The following is an 18246-nucleotide window of genomic DNA, read 5'->3' on the forward strand; positions in this document are numbered from 1 at the left end:
AAAATCATAGAGGTTAGGTTATGCAGTGCTATCCATATTACGAGCAGCCTATCAAAGATGATTGATTTTATCTCACACGATTGAATTTTCCGAGGTGTTCTAAAACCTCGCTCATATTAGCAACCTCTCAACAAATACCCATGACGATGCGCTGAAATTTGATTGGTTAAAATTTTTTGTAAAATTATAGCATGTCTGATATATTGATATACGCAATTCTTTAACCTGCTCACCGCAAATAACTGCTTCAATTAAAACATACCCGGCAGATTGCCGGAAAATAGCCGCCGTTGATTCCAATAGGCATGATTGGGATTGAACGAATAGAATATATTGAAAAAGATTTTTGTACAAAAATATTTTTGAGTTCGATTTATTTTGATGGCATTTCGTAGTTGAACATACTTCTGTTTCTTAGAGAGAGAGGCTACAGGGGCCACTATCAACACCAATAAGCATTAAAGGTGGTAACTAAGACTTATAGGAACGACTTATATTTCTGACTTCAATTTTTTATACCGACTCTATTCATTTTGAATTGCTTTGCTGAGCAACTGATGTTCAAATTCACTTTAAGCAGAATGAGAGAAGAGAGAAACTAGCCTAGAGAAGTCAAAAAGATTTCACGCAAAATGTCGAAAAAGCGGCAAAATGGTAAAGCGAAAAAAAGTTTGACGAAGTAAAAAAACATAGCAGGACAAGTCCTGACGTACAATTCAAAGAATTTTCATTGACTAAACAGAAAAACTAGACATAGAATGGACTATGAGTGAATTGAGAAAACCATTTTTAAAAAAATCAGATCAAAAAATAAGAAAAAAAACAAAAAATCAATGTCAAAATGCCGCATGTGAACAAAAAAACACTAGCGAGAAATGAAAATTTAATTCAAACAAAAAACTAGGCCTAGAATGAGCTGTGAATGGATTGGGAAAACCATTTAGAAAAAAATCCGATCCAAAAAATCGAAAAAACAGTAAAAATCAGAGTGAAATTGCCGCATGTGAACAAAAAACCACTACCGAGAAACCGAATTTTTGTTCAAACACCATTTTCGCACTCTACTTTAAAATTAGAGCGAAAAAAATTCACGCCACAAAACCACTCGCTTTTTCGCTCCATTTCCTGTTTTGGAGTGACCAAAATCACTACTCCAATTTGACTTCAAAAATCATGAAAATGTGTGAACAGATCTTAAAAAAAAAGACAGCGCCCCAATACAATTCAAATTCTTTGAATTGTAAAAAAAAATACGAGCACAATAATAGCCGGCTGAGAAGATGAGGGCGGCTATTAACTAGAATGCAAACGTTTGCGAAGAAAATAGAACGTTTTACAGGACACGCGCTCGGAACAGCTTTTCGCAAAAACCACATTGAAGAAGAGCTTTTATCAGAAAGGTAAGTGCACGGATAGCTAAGTCTGATAATAGGTTAGCCCTTAGCCACAGCCCAGACATAGCACAGTATACAATATAGAGCAATAAGCACAAAGAGAAGAGTCATCATAGTAGTCCATAAGTTATGCACACCTGGTAAACCTTTAAAAAAAGTTAACTTCATAGTGTTACCTTCAAATTAGCTCCGATGATTCAAACTTATAATAATGAAAAACACCGACGTCAAGAAATCCAAATAACATCAAATAAAATCAGATAAAATTGCGAATAACCTGTATGGGAACAAAGTGTAGAAATTGTTATGAGGCTTCATTCGTTTCCGCATCCTGCAAGGTCCCTCTGTCATATCCAGGGTCCATTTGTCAAACCTACTAGCGTGAATTGGACCCCAGATACCTCTCTCCCCAAGAAGAGCGGAACTGTCGCTCAAAATCTCATCGACAGGTGTGGACTCGACCAGATTCTTTTTCAGCTGTTCCAGGTGTGACTGAACAGATGTTATGTTCTCACATCCAAGAGGAACGTGGCTATACATCCAGTGATGAATAGCGAGATCTACCGGAACACGTGAACTTGTTTTTACGGTAGATCCAGACTGCTTAATCGATCCCTTAGATGTCAAACTGGCAATGCCCTTAGTCAAGCTGCCACCCCATCGAGAAATCTTGGATTGATTAAGTTGAGTGAACAACGTGAAGGGATCCTGCTGAGATCTGTCAACTTCTTCTTTGATGAAATTAGTCCAGTACTTCTGAGAAGCTTCTCTGAACTTATCGGCGAATGTTGAAACATCAACTCGAGTATTGTTCGGTGGCAAGTTAACTCTGAATATGTTTTCAATCTGTTCTCGTTTCTTATCAATGATCGTGTCCCAAAGACGCTGACATCCATTCAGTACAAAATCACGATTGTTTGCGTTTTTACTGGAGTAAACAACATTAAAGATTTTGCAACACAGTGCTCCCAAAAAAGCCAAGTCGTTATTGAGTGGCGCGAATATGTACTTTCGTTTTCCCACATACCTGAAAACAATTTATTACAATTGAAACACATCATGGCTTAAAATATTTGCATGGTCAATTTTTGATCAAACATTTATTTATAAAACTAGACAAACCGACTCAGTAATGTGCGATCGCACATAAGGTTCCGACCCCGCTCATCCACAATTTTGGCTTGATTGTCTACCAAATGAGGAACATAGAAAACCCCAAAAATTCAAGTATTTAAAAAAAAAAATTGGTGTATGACCGAAAAGAAAGTCTCCAAAGCAAATAACTGTGGTGGAGTAAAAATGGCGCATTAGATTGATGAGATGTGCAAATATTAAGAAAGCGAGTCAAGACGAACAGCAAAATCAAACAACAGCAACAACAAAAATTAATTACATCAAAAACTTCATGTCCGTTTTAAAAAACAAAACTTAATAACAAAGTCAAAATATCGTCAGATAAAACTGATATTAAACAAAATAACTTGTAGTTCACCAGATAAGATAAGGGAGTAGTCAATAAAAAGGCTTGGTAACAATTAGACAAAGAACAAAAACAGTATAGTTGAAAAATTCGCTTTTTTTAAAATTAATTTCGAAATAATGAAAACCATTAGAAATCAAATTAAATATCCCATAGGTGTACGATTATCAATGCTTCCATAGAGGGAATTAAGAGCTGCGGTATTCATTTTTTTCTCCGCGGTTACAAAAAGAACAAAGAGAACAAACAAAAAATCAAATATTGACAGAAAACGCTTTCGAAACCGTAAAGCCATACTATGGCCATCAAAATGTGTTTAATTGCACTTTCTGCAACCACCGATAATGTATTATGTGACCTCTCATTAATGAAGCTAGGTAACAAACAGACAAAATGGAAAACAAAATGCAAAAATAAGTAACACTTTAATTTTTTTTTTAAAAATATTTCCAAAGACATTAACGCCATTAATTACAGAATAAAAAAAATTAGGTTCGTATAATCTTCCACAAAAGCCAATGAGAATTGCAATTATCCAGAATATGCCTACAAAAAGAACGTCAAACATGACAAAAATCAAAAACTAATTTACTTATTTTTAGTGTTGAAGCCAGTAAAGTCAACGAATTCTTTAAAAACATTAGATTGTGTGACACTAATCCCCTTTTAAAACCTTCCTTTGACAACAATAATGTCATAATTATGTTATTGACATAGTTATGTCAATAATGTCATGTAATTAACAAGACTAGATAACAAACAGACAAAAAAAGGAACAAAATTGCAAAGCTAAAAAGTGTTTTTTTTTAAATTTGGAAACCAATTGTTTTCAGAGTCATGAAAGCTATCAGCTATCTACTAAAATCAGAATATCGTCTCATCTATTCTTCCATGAAAAGGCAATAAAACCGGGTCAATGTACAGTAAAATTTAATACGACTAAAAAGACAAAGTAAAAACGGCAGTTAAAGACAATTTAAAAAAATCTATTAAATTCTTCGCGAAAGTAGTGTCGAAGCCGTTAAAATCATAATCTATATCTTGAAGCGTTTTAATAATATCAATTGTGCCTTATTTTGAAAGCCAATAATGTGATATATGAACTGTCAATGACGTGATAATGTGACAAAACTAAAAAACATGAAAAGTGGGCAAATACCTAAAAATTAAGAAAATTTAAAATCTAATTGTATCAAAGCCAGTAGCCATAACTTAAGACGTAAAACCGCAATAAAAATAAAAATTGAAGTTGATTTCAATAGAAAGAAAAAACATTCTTTCATTGCAGACAATAAGCTACAAGGCGACCAAAAAAAAAAGAGAAAAATAGGCAAAAGTTCAATAAGTCATTATTTATTTGAAAAACAAATACTTTTAAAAGTCAAAACGAAAAAAAGCTTTCAAGTAATCAACTAGGTAAAATAATGTGGAACTAATTAGGAACCCAATTGGAACTATCATTAGTGAGCTTTTTTGACATGTTCTGTTATTTAATTATTGTAGAAGAGATCGAATTTTTTATAAAAAAGATCGACTGTTTACAATCCGAATTATTTTTGGATTATACCAGTTCAAGATTGGTCAAAAACTAGCCCTGCTAATGCTGTTTGTTCTTTAACAACACTTAATTATTCGAATGTTACAGATATTGCTTTTTTGTTAGCTAAAAAATCAAAAATAGATGCTGCGTTTTTGATAATCGACGAATAAATTTAGCAAAAAACGGCAAAGTTTTAATTACAGAGCACTCTCAACGGAATTTGAAGTAAAAAAGCCACATTTTGAGTCTACAAAATTTCTGTTAGTGGTGTTTGGGTCTGTTCTTCCTGTAAATTGTAAATTTAATTAAAATGGACTAAAGAAACTTATTTCATGCTGTTTTTGAAGAAAGTCTTAATTTTGACATATTTAGCCAGAATTTTTGACAAAAAAATAATAAAAAATGCCTACAATAATTTTTTTGATTTTTTTTGTTTTTTCAAATAAAATTCAACAACACTTTCAAAAAAATTAACAAATTTTAGCAAAATTGGCGAAGTTTTATTCAAAAATTCCGGAAAAAGTGAATAAATTCTCGCCGGAATTCACACTATTTTCTCAAAATTTAAACCTCGATAACTCCCTATAAAAAACGAAAATTAAAAAATCTTTTTAATTCCATATTCTACACTGTACAAGCTCTCTAATGATACCAGTCTCAACTCTCTACGATGAATATATCGATCGGCCAAAATTGACTGAACAAAAAAAAACCGTTTGAGTATATAGTTCCTTCGCCTTCAAGAGGGGTCGGAACAATAATATTTTTCTGAACATCCAGAAGTGTACGAAAATAACCGACTAACGTCGGGCAAATTCCTCTCAAACGACCGGCCGTAGCCAACTGAGAGATATTTGCTATAGAGCGTGCTTTAGGGCTGGATGGGGGGCTTTGCAAATCTGCAGGTTCCTGCATGGTGGACGGGTGAGTGCTGATGGCGGTGGGGTGGTGGTGGTGGGGGGGGGGGGGTGTCGAGTGGCGTAAGTGACAGAGTGGGGTCAAACTCAAAACACCCTTCACACTATGAATTCATGTCTCCAAAACAGTTTCGTTGATTCGCACACTTAGTTTAGTATGCCGAACGGCTCTAAGAGAACTTCTTGCCCTACTTACTGCTCCACTTAATAAAAAATGGGTTAAAAAAATCCGCACAAAAAGACGCGGGACTATTATAATTGCTAAAAATTCGTTTGAGAGCAATTAATACACCAAAAAGGACTAACGTCGGACGATTTTCTCTCTAGCGACTACCAGGGCAAAGAATTTAGAAGGGGGCATATAATAGAGAAACTTTCATGATGCAAAAACATGCGGAGAGCTTCAAACCCTGAACCTCTCGGATGCAAGGACAGTAACAAGGGCTTCGAATGCTCACAATCGAAGTCACTCAGCGAAAATCAAAAAATCAGGGGTGAAAAAGCAAGAAGTGAAACATAAAGCAGGACTCGAATTCTAAGAACTGCCCTTCAAACAATGAGGTTTCGATAATTCGCATAATAAGCGACTAGTGAGCCGCAAGTTTCTTAGAGAAATCAATGACTTCTGGGCTTTACCTGTAGATAAAAACGATCTGACAAAGCAAAAAGTCGGCAATTAGAAAACGCATAAAAATCCAGAACTAATATAACTGCTACAAATCTTGTTTGAAGTCAATATTTAAACATATATAGATCCATAGATTAAAGAAAGTTAAAAATCGGGCATCCAAACACGGTCGCCATGGGTTTATCCAGTTTCTTCTTTGACTTCAATTTTTAACCCTGACATCTTTAATTTCAGATTGATTTGCTAGCACCAATTCCGAGCAAATTGAATAAAAATAGCAAAGCAAACAACAAAAAATTTGATTTGAACCAATATTCTGGCTATGGGACCTATTGCAGGCAAAGTCTCTGAAACTACACTAAGAAATAAGCAAGAACTGTCGAAATAGCTGCGAAATAGACCAGGAGACTAATATAATTGCAACAAAATTTGTTTGAGCAATTAATAAACATATACCCGGCAGATTGCCGGAAAATAGCCGCCGTTGATTCCCATAAGCATGATTGGGATTGAACGAATAGAATATATTGAAAAAAAAAAGATTTTTGTACAAAAATATTTTTTAAGTCCGATTTTTGATGGCATTTCGTAGTTGAACATACTTCTGTTTCTTAGAGAGAGGCTACAGGGGCTACTATCAACACCAATAAGCATTAGAGGTGGTAACTAAGACTTATAGGAACGACGTTCAAATAGCGGGCATCTAAAATTGGGCTTTATGGGTTTATCCCGTTTCTATTTCTGACTTCAATTTTTTACACCGACTCTGTTCATTTTGAATTGCTTTGCTTAGCAACTGATGCTCAAATTCACTTTTAGCAGAATGAGAGAAGAGAGAAACTAGCCTAGAGAAGTCAAAAAGATTTCACGCAAAATGTCGAAAAAGCGGCAAAATGGTAAAGCGAAAAAAAGTTTGACGAAGTAAAAAAAAAATATGAGCGCAATAATAGCCGGCTGAGAAGATGAGGGCGGCTATTAAACATAAACGTCAGATGAATAACTCACAATTTAGAATATGTACAAATTAGACGGGGACATATATTAGAAAAACATTCATGATGCACAAACTTGGGGAGGGCTTCGAACCCTAAACCTATCGGAACACTGAACTCTGCGGGTCTTGGACAGTAACCACAAAGCTACAAGGGCTACGCACGGCCCTCAATCGCTTTTATTTCAGCAAAACTCTGATCTTCCGAATGCTGGAAATTGAAGTCACTCATCAGAAATCAAAAAGTCTAGCGTAAAAAGCAAGAAGTGAAATCAAAAGAAAGTTCTAGAAGAAAACCGCCAAGCAAAAACTTTGCATAAAAAGACACACAAAATTAAAATAACTGCTTCAAACTTCACCCGAGAGCTATTGAAAATAGTTGGTAGAATTTTATTAGGTAGCTAGGCGATGTATTACTTTTTAATGAGAGGATAAAGGGGTTAGTACAAAGAACAAAAAAAGAACCATCCGGCAAATTGCTCTCAAATAACTACCGAGCAGCTAACTTCGTTAGTAGCTAGCGTGGCCTAGGAAGAATAGTCTTAGCTTACAGGACGGTGGAGCAGGTGTCAAGTGGGGAATGAGGCGGAGGTCTGGAGTACGGGGTGTAGTGGGGGGGGGGGTGGAATCGGGGCTAAGTAGGACTCGAGCTCTAAGAACTGCCCTTCAAACAATGTAGAGGTTCCTCCAGATTGCAACTCAGAGAAAAAACCAGATGTTGTCAAAATCCTTAATATCTTAAGTAAACTCAATCAGGACCCAGATCTACAGGACCCATGCACATGCTGGAAATTTTGCTTGAGAGCAATAAAATTATGGTCGGCAATAATGGGCGCATTAATTGTTGACACTTACTTTCTGAAGCATTCTAGGGTTCCCATCTGATCTAACAGCTGATCGTTAGGCAGTTTAGTCAAGTCGTAAATCAGGGCGCGGTTAAGCGATGAGAAAAAGCCCACCTCAGGTTGGGAACCTTGAAAATCTGACTGTTGAATTAGTCGACATAGGAACTCGATAACCTCTGACGGCGTTTTATTCAACATCTCCTGCCATAACAAATCAACGAATCGGTTACACAAGTAGACTAAATGACTCGGAATATGTTGAGGATTCCCGCCAGGTGTAAATGGCAAAGCAGCGGCGCTGGGGTTCATGATCTCGGCTTTGATCACATATTCCATCACATTATGCGTTAAGTCTGTGGTGAATATCTTCTTCTCTAACTTTGACCGCTTCAAAGACCTGTCTCCAACTGATGTACTAGTGCTGCTGGAACTGGACTCAGTGTTGTCTGTGAAAACTGGACAGGAGTCGAGTATGATGTCGAATACTGGAAGCGACTTCTGTGGCAAAGGGTAGAGAGTGCTCTGTATAACGATGCCACACAGTAGGTCCAGCAGATTCTGTTTCACTCTCTGATTTGCACACTGGTTGTATGAAATGTTTGGTGGGAACAACACTCCTGTTACACATCAAAACAAACTTCATATCAAGTCTGACTTCTCTGAACGACTAACTATACCTCATTCACGTTTCTTACAACTATAACAATTTTCGTTAGCTGACAATTTTCAATCTGCCAACAAATTGAAGACCCGCTGTTTGTGTGGGTAGGTCACATGACAGGGCTGGTATGATATCCGTCAAAACCCTAAGCCTAAGGGTCAATTCTCTGATATTGTGTTACTTTTTTAGCCGGCAGATTGCCAATTATAACTGCAAAACAGCGTATAAAGCTAGCAACGTACCTACACAATACTGAGTTTTAAAAATGACTGAAGCAGCTTAACTATAAACATACCCGGCAGATCGCCGGAAAATAGCCGCCGTTGATTGCCATAACCAGGATTGGGATTGCAAGAAGAGAAAAAAATTAATGAAAAAATGATTTTGACAAACAATTTCAAAGTTCAAACTATTTTGATGGCTATTTTGGATCTGAACATACTCCTTCTTCGTAGTGAGACGACAGAGGGGCTAGTATCAATACCAATAAACATTAGAGATGGTAACTAAGAACAAAGTTCGAGAAACGGGCATCTAAAATTGGGCTTTAGAGTTTATCCCGTTTCTATTTTTGATTTCCTTTTTTTGATACTCACTCTGTTCATTTGGAATTAATTTGTTGAGCAATTGGTGTCAAAAAGCACTTTTAGCAGAATGAGAGAAAAGTGAAACTAGCCTAGACAAGTCAAAAGGATTTCAAGCAAAATGTTGAACAAGCTGTGAACTAAGGTAAAGCGAAAAATTTTTATCCAACGAAGTATAAAACATAGCAGGAAACACCCTCACGTGCAATTCAAAGAATTTTCAATGACTAAACACAAAAACAGACCTAGAACAGACTATGAGTGAATTGGGAAAACCATTTCTAAAAAATCAGATCAAAAAAATTGAAAGAAAAAACAAAATCAATGTCAAAATGCCACAAAATGCTGTAGGTGAACAAAAATACACTAGCGAGAAATGGAAATTTGGTTAAAACAAAAAAACTAGGCCTAGAATGAACTATCAATGGATTGGAAAACCATTCAGAAAAAATCCAATCCAAAAAATTGAAAAAAAAAACATTAAAAACCAAAGTGAAATTGCCCCATGTAAACAAAAACCACTAGCGAGAAAGCTTATTTTTGTTCCAACACCGTTTTCTCACTCTACTTAAAAATTAAAGCAAAACAATTCACGCCGCAAAACCACTCGTTTTTTCGCTCCATTTCCTGTTTTGGCGTGACCAAAAACACTACTCCAAGTTGACTTCAAATATCATGAAAATCTGTGAACAGATCTTAAAAAAAAGACAGCGCCCAATTACAATTCAAATTCTTTGGATTGCAAAAACATAGCAGGACAAGTCCTGAAATATAATCCAAAGAATTGAATGAAATACAAAGAATTGAATGAAGTACTCGACCTGACAAGCAGTTCAATTGAACAATGCCAGCCAAAACACACCCATTATCATCTCAAAAAGTTGAGAAACTAAAATAATCAAAAAAATAAACTAAAAATATACTCATTGCTAAAACTCTATTAGCTTTTACCCCGAAGACAAAACTCGAACCCTTTAAATATTACTATTTCAGAAACATGTTCAAAAAAAATTTGTTTCTTTAATAGGTCCAGGACTACATCTGCAAGACCTGAAGAAAATTCATTTGCCCTTGAAGATCGACTAACTCAGAAAATGACAGAAATCTTTTTTTAAAATGAATTCAATTGCAAACTACAAATTATAGCTGACAATTGCAAAATTAATATCTTCAGAATAATTTCTGTGTCTCTAGAGGCTATCCGGTGACCTAATTTCAACCCTTGAAAAATTAATTGGCTCAATGATCGATAGGCAATAATTTTTTTTAAAAAATTTAAATTCCAAAAAAAAAATTCGTTCTATTAAAATGTTGAAAACCATTCCATTGCCTCTTAGCAACTACGTAATAACATACTATCAAACCCTGGAGGAGGTTACCTGGCAACTGGGGGAAGAAAAACTGAATAAAGCAAATGTTTTCAAGAAACTTGAGAAAGCAAATTTTATCAAATTGGGAAAACCATTTCTAAAAACATATCAAAAGAAATTTAAAAAAATCAATGTCAAAATGCAGCATGTGAACAAAAAAACCTTAGCGAGAAATGGAAATTTGGTTAAAACAAAAATCTAGGCCTAGAATGAACTATGAATGGATTGGAGAAAATATTTAGAAAAACATCCGATCCAAAAAATTGAAAAAACAGTGAAAATCAAAGTGAAATTGCCACATGTGAAACAAAACCACTAGCGAGAAAGCGAAAATTTTGTTCAAACACCGTTTTCTCACTCTACTTGAAATTGAGAGCTAATTCACGCAGCAAAATCTCTCGCTTTTAAACCATAGCCGGAAGAATTCCGGAAACGACCCGAGGTGGAAAACCATTTAAAGGCCATCCCACTACTCATAAGACAAAACGTGCCTCCACTAAATTATGATTATCTTGAAACCAAACCATGAAAGAAAAAACGCTTGTGAAAATAAAAAATCAAATCTGTTAAAATCTCATTAAAAAGTCTGACCAATTTTCTTATAAATTGAGATCCCGAAAAAACTATCTTTGCCAAAATAACTTCAGCAAAACAACTAATACATACTAAAAACCACTAATGTGAATTTAAAAATACTTGAGGCCAAATTATGAAAAAAACTCTTAAAAACTACTTGCACTGAAAAACTGGAAAATATATTAATATTACAAAAGCATATATATCCAAAGAAAAATTCCTTTCAGCCAATAAAGTATCAAGATGCTCGCAAAACAATAGGCAAGTCATAGCAGTCTAATTGTTGTCTATAATTTGCTCAAGTAAAAGGCGTCTTTTCAATACCCATTTGAACCAGTAAAACAGAACAACCGTCAAAAAAAACAAATAAGCCCGAAAAACAGCGAAAAAGATGAAAAACCTTCAAATTAGCATAAAACTCAAATGAATTTCCACCAGAAACCTTCAAACCACTACCAAAACCAGCATATAAATGAAACAAAATCATAAGTAAACCTCTAAACAAAAAATGAAAGAAACTGCTTTAAAATGCCGCACGTGAACAGGAAACTTCGCTCGCTAACAATTTTTTTCTCACAACTCAATTTCTCGCTCTCTTGAAAACAGCGAAATGAACAAAAATAACTCTTTTCGCTCCAGTCTTCATCTTAATCAGTAAAAAAAATCACTCCCAAATTTTTTCACGTGTTTCATTTCCGGCTTCAAAATTTACTCCACTAAAATTGATAAACAACAGCAGGACAAATCCTGAAGTACCATTCAAGGAACTTTCATCGGCTAAAGAAAAACGAACTAGAACGGAGAATGAGTGAATTTTAAAAACCAATTCTAAAAAAATCAGATCAAAATAAAAAAACAGAAAACGAATATTAAAAAACTGCATGTAAAAAAACCACTAGCGAGAAATGGAAATTTGAATCAAACAAAAAACAGGCCTAGAATGAGATGTTAATGGATTGAGAAAACCATTTGAAAAAATACGATAAAAAAAATTGAAAAAAAACAAAAAAATCAAAGTGAAAATGCCGCATGTCAACAAAAAGCCACTAGCGAGAATGCAAATTTTTGTTCAAACGCCGATTTCTCACTCTACTTTAGAATTAGAGGAAAAATTTCATGCCACAAAACCACTCGCTTTTTTGCTTCACTTCCTGTTTCGGCGTGACCAAAATATCTACTCCAAATTGACCTCAAAAATAATAAAATGTGTGAACAGATCTTAACATAGCCGGCAGATTGCCGGAAAATAGTACCGATAGACGCTTGTTGCCTTCCATGAATTGAAACATCTAAAGAAATAAGATAGACAGATTGACCAGACTCTAATATTAAGAAAATAAGGCATATACGTTCGGCACTACTTGGATGCACACTACTGATCTTTAACTAGTAAATGTACATCACGAAAGCGAATGGACCACTACCGAGAAAGCGAAATTTTGTTCAAACACCGTATTCGCCCTCTACTTTAAAATTAGAGCAAAAAAATTTCCCACAGCAAAACTACTCGCTTTTTTGCTCCACTTCCCGTTTGGGCGCGACCAAAATCCCTACTCCAATTTAAATTCAAAAATCATGAAAATGTATGCACAGATCTTAAAAAAAGACAGCACCCCAATACAATTCAAATTCTTTGAATTGGAAACATAACCGACTAACGTCGGGTGAATAGCTCTCAAACGACCGGCGAGCGGTTGGCCTCGTCAGCAGCAACTAGCAAGGGCTTAGTGACCTCTGGGCTTACTCTATCCAGTTTCTGAAGACGAAAGTCAAGTGGGTCAGATGAAAATCGGTGAAGAATAAATTGCAAAAAAGAGACAAACAGGTTTAATATATTTGCTACAAATTGCTCTTGAGAGCAATTAAAAATGATTTCCTAAAGAGTGCATGTTAGATAGTTTATAATTAAAATAAACCATTTCTACTATAACTCATTGTTAATGAGGATCAGACATGATGACATTACGCCAAATAACAGCAGCTGAGATACGGCATCAACAAAAAGAGAGAGGCAGAGATAGAGTGAGAGATAAAAAGTGAACGAGAAAGAAAAGGAAAGGAACCCTAACCGACAAAGAGAAAAAGAGACAGCAAAATTTAGTTTTCCAGCCTTGTTAATAAAAAAATAGAGAAAAGAACTGAAAATGGCTAAATCCAAAATTTTGCAGAAAAAAAGTTCAAAACTATTTTTTGTCTCCAAAGTTCTGTGAAATAACTCATCTCCGAGACTTGAAAGGCTTCGTTGACCAGTAATGGTCGTCGAAAAGGACAAAAAAATATTGATAATTTTTGGAAAAAATTGCAAATTTTAATAAAATTTTGCTAAAATTCAAGATATTATTATCTGAAGAACCATTTCAAAGTCTCAAAAGACTATCCACCATACCTGTTTCAAGCCTGAAATAATGACATATTTTCACAGGCTCACAATGATCCATACATTTGGAACAAAAAAATTTTCCAAAAATTTGAAAAGCTTAAATTTTATCCAAAAATTACTAAAAGTGGAGTGATAAAAGAGGTTGATCACTATACCATTAACTCTGGAAACTATGCAAAAGCGTATTATTAAACCCCGGAGGAGGTCCCAGGGCCTCTGGTGCCGGAAAAAATTCAAAAACAGTAAAATTTCAAATATTTTAAAAAAATTGGTTAAATTCGTGACATTAAAATCTTGAAGAACATTCCATTACATCTATAAACTGTGCACTAACATATTATTAAAACCTAGAGGAAGTTACGTGGATCTCGAGGCTACAGAAACCTAAAAAATGACAAAAAATTTCAAAAAACTTGAAAAAAATGCAAGTTTTAGAAAAAAAAAAAGCTAGAACTTGTGATGCTAAAAAGTTGAAAATTATTCCATGACTCAGTATTTTTCAGTAACTTATTATCAAACCCTAACGGAGGTTTCGGTCCCTTCAGGTTCAGAAACTTCAGAAATTTTTCAGTAACTTATTATCAAACCTTAACGGAGGTTTTCGGTCCCTTGAGGTTCAGAAAACCTGAATAATGACTATAAAGGTCAAAAAATTGAAAAAAAATGGCAAACATTAAAAAAATATATGCTAAAAATCGTGATATTGAAATCTTGCAAGAAATTTCAGTTAAGCTAGAAATTATACAGTCACCTATTTTCAAACCCTAGAGGGAGTTTCTTGGCTCTTGAGACTGAAAAATCCTAAAAACCGACAAAAATTTTCAAAAAAACTCGAAAAAAAGTTCTAAAATTTGTGACATTAAACAGTTGAAAAACTATTCCATGTCCAATAAAAATTTGTCACTAACTTATTATCCAATTTCTCAGGATGTGTTTTGGCCCCTGGGTCTTGAAAGACCTGAAAAGAAAAAAAAATGTCAAAATTTGAAAAAAAAAATGCAAATTTCGTCAAAAAATTGCTTAAATTCGTGACTCCAAAAAGAAGAAACCATTCCACTACCACTAGCAACTACGAAGTAACCTGTTATCAATTCCTTGACACCTAGGGCTGATAAACATCAAAATTTTTGAAAAGCTTGAAAAAAATTGCAAAACATAAATTTGCGTTTTCAGCAAGCGGTTCTTCGTCAGTAGCTAGCCACGGGGGGACACCGGGGGCTGATGGGGAGAGAGGGGGTGGTGGAACTCTGGGGTGCGGAGAAACAGCGCGGTGGGGAAGGGGGGTTGGGAGGCAAAAGTGGGGGAGGGGGGGGGGTCAACAGTGGGGTTGTCTTCAACCTCTAAGAACCGCCCGTTACACAATAAGTATAAGTCACCAAATAAGTTTGAGCTGAAAAAGAGCTGAAAAACTCTAAAAGCACTTAATGCCCACTGGACGCTACCTATCTTACCTGTTTTTGAGGACGAAAACTCAAAAACTCGAAACTCAAATAATCGGTCAAGCATGAAATCGCATAAAAAACAGCCTGTAGAATACCGGAAACGACTCGAATCGTCGTGCATCATAATTTCTGACCTAACCGTACCAAAATCAGAACATCAAAATAGACAAGAGCAAAAAACAACAAACGTAGCCCAACAAACCACAAAGTATTTTAAAAATTCAATTTCTTAGGTGCGTGGGGAGCTAGTTGGGGTGGGTGAGTAGATAGGTTGGGGAGGTGGGTAGTGCTGGGGTAGTTGTGGGGGGGGGGGGGGGAGCGGGGGTAGTTAGGTGAAGGGAGGGGGTAGTTTGGGGGTAGGGTTGGGGGGGGGGGTAAGTTGGGGCGGGGTAGGTAGGTGTTGGGGGGTAGATAAGTGGGTGGGTGGGTAAAGAGGTTGGGGAGGTGGGTAGTGCTGGGGTAGTTGTGGGGGTAGGTGGGGGTAGCCAGGTGAAGGGAGGGGTAGGGGTAGGTGGCGGGTAATTTGGGGGGAGGTGCGGGGGCGGTGAGGTGGGGTAGGTAAGTGTTGGCGGGTAGATAGGTGGTGGGGGTGGGGGGTTTGTACGGTGTAGTTTACATAATTAGGTTGACTTGTATAGGAACAAAAAATCTCAAAATAACCTCTTCAGCTTGAACATTACCAGCAGTTCCTAATTATTATACATTACAACATTACCAAACGAAGCTGCTGTTTAAGTCCAATGCTCGAAAACATAAGTCAACAATCAAAAACGGAGGTAATTGCTCGAACAGAAAGAAGTCAAAATTCAAGTCTTGAACAAACTTGCTTTCTGCTAAAAAAACATAGCCGGTAGAATACCGAAAACGACTGGAATTGTCCTGCAGTAAAATCTTTAACCTAACTTTAACGAAATCAGAACATCAAAATAGACAAGAGAAAAACAAAAGTAGCCCAACAAACCACATTAAAGCGTTTTAAAAAGGCCGACAATTTTTAAGGTGCGGGGGGAGCTAGGTGGGTTGGTAGATAGGCTGGGGAGGTGGGTAGTACTGGGGTAGTTGGGGAAGTGGGGGTAGTTAGGTGAAGGGAGGTGGTAGTTTGGGGGTAGTAGTAGTAAGTGGGGGTAAGTTGGGGTGGGGGTGGGGGGTAGGTAAGTGGGTGGGTGGGTAGATAGGTTGGGGAGGTGGGTAGTGCTGGGGTAGTTGTGGGGGTAGGTGGGGGTAGCCAGGTAAAGTGAGGGGGTAGGGGAAGGTGGGGTAAGTTGGGGGAGGGGCGGGGGCGGTGGGGGTGGTAGAAAAGTGTTGGGGGGGTAGATAGGTGATAGGGGCGGGGGGTTTGTACGGTGTAGTTTAGATAATTAGGGTGACTTGTATAGGAACCAAAAATTCTCAAAATGACCTCTTCAACTTGAACATTACCAGCAGTTCCTAATTACCATACATTACAAACCAAGCTGCTGTTAAAGTCCGATGCTCAAAAACAAAAGTCAACAATCAAAAACGGAGGTAAGTGCTCGAACAGAAAGAAGTCAAAATTCAATTCTTGAACAAACTTGCTTTCTGCTAAAAAAACATAGCCGGTAGAATACCGAAAACGACTGGTATCGTCCTGCAGTAAAATCTCTAACCTAACCTTAACGAAATCAGAACATCAAAATAGACAAGAGAAAAACAAAAGTAGCCCAACAAACCACATTAAAGTGTTTTAAAAAATGCCGACAATTTTAAAGGTACGGGTGAGCTAGGTGGGGTGGCTCGGTAGATAGGCTTGCGAGTTGGGTAGTGCTGGGGTATTTGGCGGAAGTGGGGGTAGTTAGGTGAAGGGAGGGCGTAGTTTGGGTGTAGTAGTAAGAGGGGGGTAAGTTGGGGCGGGGGGTAGGTAAGTGGGTGGATGGGTAGATAGGTTGGGGAGTTGGGTAGTGCTGGGGTAGTTGTGGGGGTAGGTGGGGGTAGCCAGGTAGGTAAAGTGGGGGTAGGGGAAGGTGGGGGTAAGTTAAGGGGTGCGGGGGCGGTGGGGGGGTAGGTAGGTGTTGCGGGGGGGGGTAGATAGGTGGTAGGGGCGGGGGGTTTGTACGGTGTAGTTTAGATAATTAGGGTGACTTGTATGGGAACAAAAAATCTCAAAATGACCTCTTCAGCTTGAACATTACCAGCAGTTCCTAATTACCATACATTACAAACCAAGCTGCTGTTAAAGTCCAATGTTCGAAAACATAATTCAACAATCAAAAACGGAGGTAAGTGCTCGAACAGAAAGAAGTCAAAACTCAAGTCATGAACAAACTTGCTTTCTGCTAATAAACACAAAACCGGTAGAATACCGGAAAAGACTCGAATAGTCGTGCATTAAAATCTCTAACCTAACCTTACCAAAATCAGAACTTTAAATAGAAAAGGGAAAGAAACAAAAGTAGCCCAACAAAACACTTTAAAGTGTTTTAAAAATGCCGACGATTTTTTGGGCGCGGGGTGAGCCAGGTGGGGGTGGGTGGATAGATAGGTTAGGGAGGTGGGTAGTGCTGGGGTAGTTGGTGGGGGTAGCCAGGTGAAGGGAGGGGGTAGGGGTAGGTGGGGGTAAGTTGGGAGGAGAGGTAGGTGTTGGGGGGGGGGGGGGGTGTGCGGTGTAGTTTAGATAATTAGGGGTGACTTCTATAGGAACAAAAAATCTCAAAATGGCCTTTTCACCTTAAAGATTACCAGCAGTTCCTAATTACTATACACTACAAACGAAGCTACTGTTAAAGTCCAATGTTCGAAAAAAAGTCAACAATCAAAAACGGAGGTAAATGCTCGAAAAGAAAGAAATCAAAATTCAAGTCATCAACAAACTTGCTTTCTGCTTAAAAAAAACAGAGCCGGTAGAAAACCGGAAACGACTCGAATCGTCGTGCATTATAATCTCTAACCTAACCTTAGCGAAATCAAAACATCAAGACAGACAAGAGAAAAAACAAAAGTAGCCCAACAAACCACATTAAAGTGTTTAAAAATGCCGACAATTTTTTAGGTGCGGGGTGAGCCAGGTGGGGGTGGGTGGATAGATAGGTTAGGGAGGTGGGTAGTGCTGGGGTAGTTGGTGGGGGTAGCCAGGTGAAGGGAGGTAGGGGTAGGTGGGGGTAAGTTGGGGGGAGAGTTAGGTGTTGGGGGGGGTGTGCGGTGTAGTTTAGATAATTAGGGGTGACTTCTATAGGAACAAAAAATCTCAAAATGGCCTCTTCACCTTGAAGATTACCAGCAGTTCCTAATTACTATACACTACAAACGAAGCTACTGTTAAAGTCCAATGTTCGAAAACAGAAGTCAACAATCAAAAACGGAGGTAAATGCTCGAACAGAGAGAAGTCAAAATTCAAGTCATGAACAAACTTGCCTTCTGCTAAAAAAACATAGCCGGTAGAATACCGGAAAGTTGTTTCCGGTATTCTACCGGCTATGTTT

At 37.2% G+C, this 18246-nt stretch overlaps 2 protein-coding genes across 5 annotated transcripts in view; one reads left to right on the forward strand and one right to left on the reverse strand.

Annotated features, from left to right (window-relative positions):
* Positions 1–18246, reverse strand: part of LOC142352998 (WD repeat and FYVE domain-containing protein 3-like) — a 249253-nt gene that overhangs the window by 14302 nt on the left and 216705 nt on the right. For all 4 annotated transcript variants that reach the window (XM_075405173.1, XM_075405172.1, XM_075405174.1 and 1 more), the window contains 2 exons: positions 7806–8412; positions 1672–2421 (listed from right to left, as the gene is read on the reverse strand). In XM_075405173.1, coding sequence (XP_075261288.1) covers positions 1672–2421; positions 7806–8412 — 1357 coding nt within the window. The remainder of the gene's footprint in view (positions 1–1671; positions 2422–7805; positions 8413–18246) is intronic.
* Positions 1–18246, forward strand: part of LOC142352999 (uncharacterized protein C05D11.1-like) — a 354622-nt gene that overhangs the window by 9729 nt on the left and 326647 nt on the right. The window lies entirely within an intron of this gene.

The sequence above is a fragment of the Convolutriloba macropyga genome, chromosome 14, assembly GCF_964194025.1.
Source record: "Convolutriloba macropyga chromosome 14, txConMacr16.3, whole genome shotgun sequence".
In the NCBI taxonomy this organism is placed as follows: Eukaryota; Metazoa; Xenacoelomorpha; order Acoela; family Convolutidae; genus Convolutriloba; species Convolutriloba macropyga.